The sequence below is a fragment of the Lampris incognitus genome, chromosome 14 (assembly GCF_029633865.1).
Source record: "Lampris incognitus isolate fLamInc1 chromosome 14, fLamInc1.hap2, whole genome shotgun sequence".
NCBI lineage: Eukaryota > Metazoa > Chordata > Actinopteri > Lampriformes > Lampridae > Lampris > Lampris incognitus.
The window spans coordinates 23755223-23768649 of record NC_079224.1 but is presented as its reverse complement, the minus strand read 5'-3'; the positions used below and the strand labels follow the sequence as shown (position 1 = coordinate 23768649).

The 13427-nt window shown below is 41.9% G+C and overlaps 1 protein-coding gene across 1 annotated transcript; it reads right to left on the bottom strand.

The window, feature by feature from the left end:
• Positions 1–2548: 2548 nt before the first annotated feature.
• Positions 2549–11087, bottom strand: atp1b3a (ATPase Na+/K+ transporting subunit beta 3a). The gene is made up of 7 exons (XM_056293112.1): positions 10785–11087; positions 9240–9368; positions 8787–8885; positions 5446–5636; positions 5137–5187; positions 4450–4536; positions 2549–4201 (listed from the first exon to the last, which is right to left on the bottom strand). Exons 1-7 carry the CDS (start codon positions 10894–10896, stop codon positions 4034–4036), a joined length of 837 nt encoding a protein of 278 aa, XP_056149087.1. The 5' UTR covers positions 10897–11087; the 3' UTR covers positions 2549–4033.
• Between the last annotated feature and the right edge of the window lie 2340 nt (positions 11088–13427).

Genomic DNA, 13427 nt, shown 5'->3' with positions numbered 1-13427 from the left:
ACTTGATATGAAGCACTAACAAAATTAACGTTTTTTTTGGCTTCTACAGTCCAATCTCATTTGGAATTGCAAGCAGAATGGATTTTACTTACAATGCACTTTCATCTTTTTGGTTCAAAATAATCAGAAATATTGGCTTCCTCTTGGTTTGATTTTGCCCTTTTCCCCTAACATTATTGTGGTTCTCAGACTGTGTTATACGTGTCACCAGTATGCCAGATCCCTGGAAATTTGTTGTATACTGTGAGAAATTGGCAAAGCCTAATCGATGCCATTAAAATATGAGAACATTCTGATTTGTGAGTTACTTCTTAAGTGTTAGCATTGTATTGTATACTCATGTTGTCATAGTATAGTGTCAGTATAGCAGTAGAGGTGTGATTGTATTTGTAAGCATGAGTCCTTTGTCATGATGAGAGATGGTCCATTGGAGATGTGTTTTACAGCTACACACACACACACACACACACACACACACACACACACACACACACACACACACACACACACACGCACGCATGCATGCAGGGAGTGGCGGATGAAGAAATGTTCCTTCTGCATTTTTCCCATCCTGCTGTCCTTCTTCCAAGGGCAATCAGGAGCAGTGGGCAGCCCTTTCCTTTGGTGCGCAGGGACTAATTCCAGGTGGATATCCATGTTGTGATCAGGGACAGGACAGGAGCGCGTTTTGCATTTTATTAGGGTTCTTTCTGATGTTGGATGAAACCCATGTGAGCACAGAGAGAACATGCAAACTCCACACAGAAAGGCCCTTACTCAAGAGATAATCCACATGAGCACAGGAAGAACGTGCAGAGTACACGCAGACAGCCACTGCACACCATCAAGCACTAAGCTCCAGAGGTGTGTGTGTGTGTGTGTGTGTGTGTGTGTGTGTGTGTGTGTGTGTTTGTGTTTGTGTGTGGTTTAGTAAAATGGGGGCTTGTAGGTGGAACTTGAAAGCTGTGGTTTGATCAGATTGGGTTTGGTCCAAAAACTGAGAGCCACTATTCTATATCATAGAAATAAAGTCCACACAATTAGACGAGTGGTGCACAAGTATTTGTGTTCTTATTCCCTGGCTTCCTGGCTTATTACCTGGCTCATGGGTAATCTACAAAAGTTTCATGGATAGATGTTTTTGAAAAAGAAAATCACAATGAACTTTCAGCAACCTTTTTAAGTTCTGTTTCAACAGCACCACATTTGCTAAAACCGACCTTTATAATTTGAATGGTTGGACTAATTGTCTTGTTCTGGCAAACAGCATCACAAACATTAATTGTAAGGAATAAAGTTGATGTTTTAAGAGACATATCGTATGCATGATGTTTATATTTTTGCTAATCACTGACAATTGCTACAGTCACTTCGACTGACCCCCCCCCCTTCTCTCCAATTGTACCCATCCAATTACCCCACTTCGTCCCGGTCACTGTTCCACCCCTCTGCTGATTCGGGTAGAGCTGCAGACTACCACATGCCTCCTCGGATACATGTGGAGTCGCCAGCCGCTTCGTTTCACCCGACAGTGAGGAGTTTCACCAGGGAGACATAGCGCGTGGCAGGATCATGCTATTCCCCCCAGTTCTTCCCTCCTGAACAGGCGCCCGGACCGACCGACCAACCAAAGGAAGCGCTAGTGCAGCGACCAGGACATACCCACATCCGGTTTCCCACCCGCAGACACAGCCAATTGTGTCTGTAGGGACGCCCGACCAAGCCGGCGGTAACACGGGGATTCGAACCGGCGATCCCCATGTTGGTAGGCAACAGAATAGATCGCTACGCTACCCAGATGCCCCTCGGCCGGTGTTTTTAATTTGATGGAAAACCACTGTGTGATTTAGTTTCCACCAGTACAGTTTACCTGCTATTATACTGAAGCTGTGATGTATTTGGTGCAAATACAGACATCTGAAAAACACTGAATGTTAGTACCTGTCCAGATTTATCACTAAACACCACACTGCTTCCAAGTACCTGCATTCACTGGAGGTGAGCACAAATGACGTCAATTTAAATGGAGAAAACATGCAACATTTATTTTTGCATAACGTTTTCAACCATCTTTGCCCTTGCATCTACTCTATAACAGCTCAGGCCGTGAAAGCCTTTCTGTGAGTGTGAAATGCTGATTATCACACTGTTGCCATCAGCGCCTGTCATTGCCGTCAGCACATAAGTAATGCGTCATCACCATTCTGCTGTGACATATTGGGCCTAATTTTGATATCTCTCCCAATACGTATAAGATGTTCTTGAGCAATTACTGGCCAATACTGATCAGCTGACCGATGTATCGTACACTCCTGATATACAGAGAGTTGTAGATTACCCCGAGCATGATTTACTTTTAGAGCACAATCACCCATTAATTCAAATATTTATTTTTCTGTAATAGTTTTCCAAGTGGACTCCAGGTCTCTGTACTCATCGACAAGGTAATCAAGATCTCCTACACAGTGACCAACGTGAAAACCTTATTGTTGGTCATTTCAGCGGTCATTAAAAACTGTATAGTGGACACCTTTTTTTTTTTCTCCAAAATCCCCTTTATTCCACAATTTATTTCATCAGGTCTTAAGGCACCCTGAAGAGATGTTACAAGTTGTTCTTTCAAACGCGGGTTCCTTCTAAGACTGTGTAAACATAACTTTGAATAAGATAATTTCCTGTAAATCTTTGTTTAAATTATTTCTTTACAGTGCACAGATTGTTGTGTTTTGAGACAAAAATACAGTGTGAACTCAGTAAATATGGTAAATAGTGTATATATATATACATTGAGTTGCAATAGACAAACTAGCAGACAATCAGATCCACAGACTGAAGAAGAGAGTAAACTGACAAACCTTGCAGACCCAGGTAGATATACAGACACATAAGAATATACAGTACATTGGATACAGTGAACTTCATTTTTACAGTGCTTTCCAGCACCTCTTGGCCAAAAAAGCATTTTACACTGTACCTCTGTTTGTGTGTGTATGCATGTGTGTGTGTGTGTGTGTGCTTGTGTGTTTGTGTCACCTCAGCCACCATCAATATATAGCACCCACTTGGGTGAAGCAAGACTAAAATCAAGTCCTAGAACGCTTACCCACACATTGGCTATTGCAGTGGGGAGGCGGGAATGTCGAGCCAGCCAGGAAGAAGGACAAGTAGACAGACAGACACACATGCAGCCACCCAGACAGACAGCGCAAGACTGGGGTTTGTGGTTAAGTAAAAACCACTACATTAAAATCTATCTACAATTTCCTAGATATGATAAGAATTAAAACCTATTAAGTGGAAAGGGGCATCGTAATTGGCATTTCATACATATGGATATAGTGGTTATACTTGATTATCAAGGTACGTTCCTGTATGAAGACGGTCTTCAAATATGTGAAAAAGACAGTGGGATGCTGAACCATGAGTACCGTGAAAGCGTGTTGGAAATGTTCTACAATATCACCTATACTATACAGTAAGATACAACCCTTTTCAGACCAGACATAATGATTTGTATAGTTTTAAGTGACATCCGACAGATGATGGACAGATCTAAAAAAAAAAAAAAAAAAACCCCAAAAAAATAAAACAAAAAAACAAAACAAGAACAAACTAAAGACTACTATATCATCAACTCTACATGGCTTTCCTGAAATGCCTATAATTATCCAGTCTCGTCAGTACGACAAAGAGGTGAGTGAGAACAAGGAACAGTGCAACGAGTGTATGCATGGATGGAAGGGAGCATCGGTGGAACAGAGCCTATGAATCATCGGGATGTCTTAAGAGGCCAGAATGACAACAGCCAGAAATCTTAAAATGGGAATAAGGAAGGGCCAGAGGGGTAAAAAAAAAACCCAAAACAAAAAAAAAAACCAAACCATCATTCTACATCATGACAAACAAGCTAGCCAAACGGGAGCGCGCTCTCTTTGACGTCTTTGACACTTCCTTCCTTTTTTCAAATTGTAAATCCCTAGCTAAATGGGCAGCTTCTGGCCACGTCCCCCCCCCCCACCATTCCTTATTTTCCTTACTCAAACACCTTAACCCGGAAGGTGACACGGCCCAGGAACTTATCCCTGTCGTCATTGTTGCGGATGTCAGAGCCCTCCACCCTGCACTCCACCGTCAGCTCCGTGTTGTAGTCCTCCTTGGACAGCAGCAGCTTGACGGCCACCAGGGGCTGCACGTAACTCTCCTGCATTGGCACACAGAGACAGAATGAAATATAAGTGCAAGATAATGCAAAAAAAAAAAAAAGGATGTGTAGATGACAGCGATGTGGGAAGAGAGAGTGTCAAAAACATGCACAGAGAAGGTGAGATGTGTTGATAAATTTATTCAATGAGGAGGGGGTAAACAAAAAACAACAGCTAAATCGGGTAGGTCATTTCAAACAGGCTGATACCATTGTGATATAAATCCGACCATAGTCAGAAGACTTACGTGAGCTTTCTTCCCGTAGTAGGGGAAATACATCTTATCAATGCGTCCCTCACTGGGGAAATACTGCATCTGCACTGGAGTGTCTCTCTAAAAAGACAGGAGGGCAGAGGCAACAGTCAGCACACACATGCAAAGATAATGGACGCCAGCGTTGATATTGCCTTCTTACTCAAGGCCAGAGGAGACTGGAAATGGGAAAAAGAAGGAACCCTCCCCCCCACCCCTCCAAAAAAAAACAAAGCCAACCCTTGCTTGTTAGTGCAGCACTTCCTGTTTACTGGCAGGCATGAAGCGTTCTACTTAAATCTGCACAAGCATACTTTGCTTTTGAAATATTTTCATGACATCTAGATTGAAACAACTTGAAAATGGCAGAAACTCCTGTGGCCTTGTGATGGGTCTATGATAGTAGAACTCCCCTGCATGACGACTTAACACCTTATGAAAAGTATTAAACCTATTGGCCTAATCCTGATTACTTACATATACTCTTACCCTAAAGCCGTCAGTGACAGCATGCAGAAAGAAATCGGAAAGAAAACAAACAGAAAAACACAAACAATGAAGACAAGATCATCAAAATCATAGAGAGACTGTAAAGGCAATCAGTACTTTTCACAACCAAAAGGAAAAACACAGACAGACAAACACATCTAGCACATCTGTAGTTATGAACACAATGTTTACCTTTGCTGTACAGTTAATATAGGGGTCCCCGCGTGGCATCAGGCCAATAATCTATAATGTAGAGAGGACAGCTTGAGACTGCTGAGAGAGACGGGCGAACTGGGGTTGGAAATTCATGAAAATGATGTAAACAAGCTATTATTGTCTATCCACCACAGACGAATGGAAAGAAAAAATAGGTGAGGCTGAGTGGGAAGAAGCTGAAGAAGGAGAAGGGAACAGCTGAGAACCAAAGAAACCAAGGGAAAAGGTAAATTGGGAGCTTTTGAAAGCTTGAGGTAAATGGTAGATTTTTTTGTTTTGTTTTACCCTGTTCATTTTGAGCAGTACACAAGGTTTGCCCTCTGCATATCCGAAATTGGTGTCGGCCAGGCCAGAGCAGCGGCTCAGCAAGCTCCTCTTGAACTGACAAGCTTTCTTCTCTATGCCTTCGTCCCCCTGCAAGAAATACTCCCCCGGACGACACAACTCGTTCCTCTCCTGTTCGGTGTCATTATACTCTGAGGGATAGAGAGAGAGAAAGAGAGGAAAAAAAAAAAAGAAAAAAAAGGAATATAAACAAAGAGAGGGATAGAAAGAAAAAGGCAAAAAGGGATTGCTCAGATGTGTAAGCCTGACTTGAAATTAGGGGAAGCACAGAGAGCATTGCAGAAGGTCAACACGTCCTCATTCCCAACTCATCAAATACAGCAGCTTGGTCATTAGTGTCCGTTTTGCACGTGCAGGGCTATTCAATAGATATCAATGGTGTAGTGTTCCAGTTTGGGGGGGGGGGGGGAGACAACCCAGTAGCCAGAATAAAATGATGTCATTTCACGTTTCTGCAAACCACAGATACATTAAAATATTGACGTTTCTGAACCAAAAATACATTTCATATCAACATTTCAGCTTGTAGCTGGAGCCTGGGTCAAGTTTCTGTCTGCGAAAAGGAAAAAATGGGCTGACATTCCTTTTATTCTCAGTGAGAAACACAATATTTTAAGATGATTTCGGCACTAAAATGGATTTTGATAACATTTCTAGCAAGAAATGTGCATTTTATTTTCATAATCTTTGTTCTGTGAATGTGTATGTATGTATATGTATGTATATGTATGTATGTATGTATGTATGTATGTATGTATGTATGTATGTATGTATGTATGTATGTATGTATGTGATATATGTATATGATCTTTAGTTTGTTAGGTATTATGACGATTCTTTCAGGTCTCCCCAGAAAATTGTTGGAGTGCAACATTTCTGACATTGAACACAACCCCAAAAAGCATCTCTACAATACTTGAGAAAATATCCAAAAGAAATCAACATTTGTATGCTTTTTTTTCTTCAAATAAACCACCTAAATGCAGTGTAATATATGTTTTGGCGGCAGTAAGTATTTGATATATTCTGTATATATATATATTTACGACCCTATTTACAATGCTATTTTGCAAACTACAACTAAGAACTACAACTATGGTGCTGATTTGCATTAAGGCATGGGCCAACTCAGGGGGATTGTAGTTTTTAAAAATATTAGTGTAGTTCCTAGAATTGGAAGCTGTAAATACCGAATTGAGAGTACACTGGGGGGTTTAAGGGGATGGGAAACACATTTGTGTGATCAGATTTTAAATATCTAATTTGTTAAATGGGTGAAAATTAATTTGGACCATATTTGACAGCGCCTCCACTAGGTGACTATACCCATATGGGTGTAGTCACATAGCTGCAGTCAAGAGCTCTTTATAACAGTACACAGTATGGTGCTGAATGACAAGCCTTCCAACATGCACTGAGGCCTCCAAAGGACCCTCTGAAACTAGGCCTGTGCCAATGCTGGGGCCTTTGGAGGCCCAATAGAGGAAATGAAAGCCACTTTATTTTATTTTAGTCATTGTATTCTTACGATGAAATTTTCCGTCTGCATTTAACCCACCGTATAAGAGCAGTGGGCAGCAGAAATGGATGTTATTTTGTTTGTTTGTTTTAAGAATAAGTCACCTTTACATATTGCAATCCTGCTGACCACCCAGGGCGTTACGACAATTATGGAGGCTGAATTGCTTGGGATAGGGTTAGGCCTGAAAAGAAAGATCTTGCATTTCATCAGGAAAATAAGCTTCAAAGTAGGCCAGAATTACTTGTTTGGTTGTAAATTAGTCAGATGATTACCTTAAATGATGTTTGTTACTATTTCCACAATAACAGATAAAAAAAGAGCTAAAGACCATTGATTTCATGTGTTGGGTCTCCAAAGGGCTCTCTGGAAGTAAGTCCAGGCCAAGGCTGTGTCCATGGAATTTGAAAATTCAAACTTTGTCATAGAATTAAACCAAATGCATTGTTGGAAAGTTTCGACATGGAGAGTAACATTATGTCAATCTGAAGATTGTAAAGGGCTCCTGCTTTGAAATATTGACCACTGAACCTTGACCTCAGTGCATGTTGGAAGGCTTGTCATTCAGCAACAGAAGGGGCTAAAGACACGTGACCAACTGTTATAGAGAGCTCTTGACTTTGCCAAGTTGGGCGCTGTCAAATATGGTCAAAATTAATTTTCATCATTTTAACAATTAGATATTTAAAATCTGATCATACAAATGTGTTTCCCATCCCCTTAAACTGCTGCGTGTACTCTCAATTCAGAATACAACTTCCAATTCCAGGGAATACGCTATTTTTTTTTTAAAACACTACAATTCCCTTGAGTCTCACTATGCAGCTTGATACAAATCAGCACCATAGTTGTAGGTTTTCCGGTTTGCAAACTAGTGTTGTAAATAGGGTCATAAAAATATATATCTACAGAATATATCGAATATTTACTGCATCCAAAACACAAATTACACTGCATTTATATGGTTTATTTGAAAAAAAGCATACAAATATTGAATTATTTAGGATCTTTTAGCACGTACTGTAGAAACTTGTTTTGGGGTTGTGTTCAGTGTTGGAAACATTGCATTCCAACAACTTTCTGGCGTTATCTGAAAGAATCTTTGTAATAACTAACCAACACATACATTCATATACATTCACTGAACGAAGACTATGAAAATAAAATGCACACTTGTATTTTGTGATATTGGGCTACACAAATAAAACTGACTTGACTTGACATTTCTCGGTAGAAATGTTATCAAAACACATTTTAATGCTGAAAGTATCTTAATCTATTGCATTTTCTACTGAGAATAGAAGGAATGTCATCAATTTTTGTTCTTTTTGCAGAAACTTGACAATCACGTGATGTGGACCCAGGCTCCACCGACATTGGCTATAAGTTGAGAGATGTTGATATGAAACATTTTTGATTCAGAAACGTTGAGATTTTAACACATTCGTGCTTTGCAGAAACGTATAGTGCCAACATTTTATACATGCGACTCGACTGGACCACAACACACCACGCTATTGAATAGCCCTGTATAAAACAGATGCTAAATGGGTACCTCAAGCATCATAGTCTGAAGCGTGAGGCCATTGACCAAGCTGCTGTATTTGACGAGTTGGGAACGAGGACGTGTTGGGAAGGTACATTTTTGTTAATGCCTAATCAAGCTGTGATGAAGGATGTCATGTGACATTCACTTCATTAAGGCTGGAATCGAAATCGTTATGACAATTTCATTAATATACCAGGGAGAAGTGCCATTTACTTTGCAGGAAGGACTCCAGGTGTTGGATGTATTGTGCGTACTTGAAAGGATCAGATTTGTTGATCCAAATGTCCAGTGAGTGTGGGCGAATCACCAACCCTGTAGCAAAGACGTACAAACACAAAGAAAACCCCAACAATCAAAATCGTATGAAAATGTTATGGATGTGATGATGGAGGAGCTCCAAGATGAGCAAAATAGTCTACAGATCAGTCTTCGCTCGGTTACAGCTGGGCAATGATTAGTCCACTTCTAGTATATGAGCCTTTTACTCCTGGTATTATACAAGAAGAGACTTCAAACCAGGTCAATACAAAAGAAATAGGTATGATTCAGTGCACATTATGGCATCTCCTCATTGACAGTGGTATCAACAATAGATGCCCCAAACAGAACAATGCTGCCTGCTGAAAGGACCACTCATCTGTTGTTCGTGTTTTGATGGGAACCAACCTGGATGAGGGACACGGTCTCTGTACTTTGGCACATAGTCATCCAGCGTGAGCAGCATCACCCACATGGTCAGGGCAAACATGCCAGCCAAGAAACAGTAGAATATCAGGTAAAATAACAGAATGAGGCCTGGTGGAACATGAGAGAATTAGAAACAGATAAGGCAGTGAATAAAATTGTGCAAAAGGAAAGGGAAGATCAAAAAAAGAAAGAGTGAGAGTTCATGTATTATTAATCAGTGTTCAACCAAATGACTATGCCATGTGATTTTCCACATCTCCTCTTATCAACGGGCCCATCTGTCCCAGTAAACCATTGATAAATTTCAACTAGATATGGTCAACCACCCAGATGGATTGATTTGTCTCAAAGGGATAGCAATTTAAACGAATCACCCCTTTGTGATTAACTATTTTATGTTCCAGTGAAATGCAACTCTAAAATCTCCAAGCCCATTTACACTAGAAGGACCTACAGCTTTCAAATCACACAGCTTTTGACGGGGGATGCTGCAATTTCCAGTACATTTTAGCCTTATATAGCCAAGTAAGCCACAGAGGTGCAGGCATTTGATTCAAAATGGTTCACCAGCATCCAGTATGGGAGCTCGTAGAGTGCCGATCCCTGTCTACGTGCATAATGAGAGGATGGACCCTTGAGCTTCCTGCAGTATACCCCGTTTTTTACGCCTCTCCAACAGTATCCCACAATGCACCTGCCCAGTGTGTGAAAGAAAGAGAAATAGGAGCGAGAGGGAATCCCATTTGACCTTGACAGGCATGCTAATGTGGGCGGCCATGCAACTGCACTGGAGCATCCCATTGCACAGCAGCACAGGGGCCCAGCCAGCTTGACAGTCTGCGCTAGCCTATAGGAGCTGTCAGCTGCAAGGGAGGAGTGTGGTGTGTTACTACCTCACTATGGAAAAACCAGGAGAACTATTACATAAATATCTGTATTGATTGGCGATAGGTAATTTGCACATTACCGGTAGGCTTATGATACAGTGATTCAATGAAATCATAGTCATTTACAGCCACTAGGAAGGTCTGAGCAGCTCGGTCCACTCATGAGATACAATTTCCAAATAGTGTGATGTATACAGATGACCATATTTATTAGAAAACCTGACAGCTGTCTGATCAATACCATATGTTTGCTATTATACCGCAGACATAGGCACAGCTTAGACAATATAATCCATTAATAGGGGCCTATTGGTATAGGCTTGTGCTTTACACCTTCACGTAGGACTACGATGTCCTCCGAGATGGTCTGTAACGCATGATCTAGTTCTCGGTGCTCATGCCATTTTCATGTATGCGCAAACACACGCACGGGCACACGGAGGGAGAAAGACTCGAGAAGCGAGCGTGCATCCAAATAATTCGGCAGAGAGATCCGAGAAGAAGAAGAAGAAGAAGAAGGGGGAGGGGGGTGGTCAAGGTGTGAGCCCCGACGAAATCGATTTCAAATGTGATTTCACCGTGATTTCGCCGATCCGCGATGCAACGGCCCATTCAGCCCTCGCTCTGGCTCTCTTACCCCAGCTGCTGGCGGTGCGACCCATTAACTCCCCGGTCCTCGGGTTGTAGATTGAATCCTTCCAGTTTGACACATTCTCCTTGTCGGCTGGTTTGTCTTCGGTGCTCGCCATGGCGAAATGTCGCGGATGTTCTTTCTTTTTTTCGTCCGTCCTCCTCCTCCTCAAATGAAGAAAAGCGCAACGGCCGATGTGATGAGACGAAGCCGGCGAGGCTGCAGCGGGCGTCTGGCTCGGTGGTCGGAATGGAGTGGGCGGCGGGTTGAGGGAGAGATGCTGTAGTGTAACACACACACACACACGCACACACACACGCACACACACACAAATAATCTGGGACGTCACTGCGCCCCCCCCCCGTGGTTGCCGATGCGATGTGGCTCTTCATTGGCTAGAGGTACGCATCATTCATTACGCGTCGCGTAAAAATTATAAATACCGGCTGCAGTAGGTTTTTTGCCCCCGTGCATCTCATGTTTTATTAACGTTATTTGGTTATCTGGGTTGATTTCAGGATGGGTTAAACCCCCGTGGCGCATTTGCGCTTTGCGTCACCGAGTAGTGTGCGGGATCTTTGAATAGCGCCGTTAATCAAACGTCATGTGGACAGTCGCAAGTCACTCGCGTTCAGATACATACACTACCGTTCAAAAGTTTGGGATCACCCAAACAATTTCGTGTTTTCCATGAAAAGTCACACTTATTCACCACCATATGTTGTGAAATGAATAGAAAATAGAGTCAAGACATTGACAAGGTTAGAAATAATGATTTGTATTTGAAATAAGATTTTTTTTTACATCAAACTTTGCTTTCGTCAAAGAATCCTCCATTTGCAGCAATTACAGCATTGCAGACCTTTGGCATTCTAGCTGTTAATTTGTTGAGGTAATCTGGAGAAATTGCACCCCACGCTTCCAGAAGCAGCTCCCACAAGTTGGATTGGTTGGATGGGCACTTCTTTGAGCAGATTGAGTTTGTGGAGCATCACATTTGTGGGGTCAATTAAACGCTCAAAATGGCCAGAAAAAGAGAACTTTCATCTGAAACTCGACAGTCTATTCTTGTTCTTAGAAATGAAGGCTATTCCATGCGAGAAATTGCTAAGAAATTGAAGATTTCCTACACCGGTGTGTACTACTCCCTTCAGAGGACAGCACAAACAGGCTCTAACAGGTACTATTTAATGAAGATGCCAGTTGGGGACCTGTGAGGCGTCTGTTTCTCAAACTAGAGACTCTAATGTACTTATCTTCTTGCTCAGTTGTGCAACGCGGCCTCCCACTTCTTTTTCTACTCTGGTTAGAGCCTGTTTGTGCTGTCCTCTGAAGGGAGTAGTACACACCGGTGTAGGAAATCTTCAATTTCTTAGCAATTTCTCGCATGGAATAGCCTTCATTTCTAAGAACAAGAATAGACTGTCGAGTTTCAGATGAAAGTTCTCTTTTTCTGGCCATTTTGAGCGTTTAATTGACCCCACAAATGTGATGCTCCACAAACTCAATCTGCTCAAAGAAGTGCCCATCCAACCAATCCAACTTGTGGGAGCTGCTTCTGGAAGCGTGGGGTGCAATTTCTCCAGATTACCTCAACAAATTAACAGCTAGAATGCCAAAGGTCTGCAATGCTGTAATTGCTGCAAATGGAGGATTCTTTGACGAAAGCAAAGTTTGATGTAAAAAAAATCTTATTTCAAATACAAATCATTATTTCTAACCTTGTCAATGTCTTGACTCTATTTTCTATTCATTTCACAACATATGGTGGTGAATAAGTGTGACTTTTCATGGAAAACACAAAATTGTTTGGGTGATCCCAAACTTTTGAACGGTAGTGTAAATGTGTGACCATGCAGTATTGCGTGTTAGCCACTGACCTGCCGTGTCAGTGAATAAAACAAAACAAAACAAAAAACAATCGATGTCACAAAGTGATCCGATTAAAGATCACACATGTCACGTTAATGGATGAACGCTAACGAGTCCAGACTGTGACGGCTGATTGTCGCCAACTGCTTTGTACTTAAAATACCACACATATTTGGGGCATTTAGTTCTAACCGTTGTTGCTATGGCAATGCAGCATCACTAAATCAGAGTGTGAGCCATCCAGTGAGTCACGGGAGCGAGAGGGAAGCTGAACAGAGGCCTTTTGGTAGCAGGTCTGATGCAGGGCTGGATATAAAGCAATGACAAACGATTAGCTTCCAAAACCGTTCACACTCCCAACACACAACGGCAGTGTGTCGTAAAAAAAAGAAAAGAAAAGAAATCGTTATACTATAATGCTCGTTTATGTTCCGTGTGTAGGGGGAGGGGCTGGAATCCTAGTCGCTATGCAGCCAGCTCTTGCTGTCAGAAGAAATTTATTGCATAGCAGGGACTGATCAGAACTCATACAACACAGTGCTGAGCACAATGACCACACACACACACACACACACACACACACACACACACACACACACACACACACACACCTACCTATCTACGGGTCTGATTAGTGTGACAGCAAGTGGCACGGAGTCAAATGCTGCTCCTGTCCATCTCTCCTTCGAACAGACGTCACCCTTGGGATGTGAATCCATTGCCCACAGGCAAAAACCTGCCCATACTATAGTGTGAATAAGACAAGAGAGAAGGGGG

Bases quoted from the DNA above. Each gene is read 5' to 3' on its own strand.
- atp1b3a (XM_056293112.1), bottom strand. From the start codon at position 10,896: ATGGCGAGCACCGAAGACAAACCAGCCGACAAGGAGAATGTGTCAAAC. The intron at 5,637-8,786 runs GTAAATGGCACT...TCTATCCCTCAG, and splicing joins CCTGGAGTCCTTCCTGCAAA to AGTATAATGACACCGAACAG. The intron at 4,202-4,449 runs GTAAGTCTTCTG...GTGCCAATGCAG, and splicing joins ACTACGGGAAGAAAGCTCAC to GAGAGTTACGTGCAGCCCCT.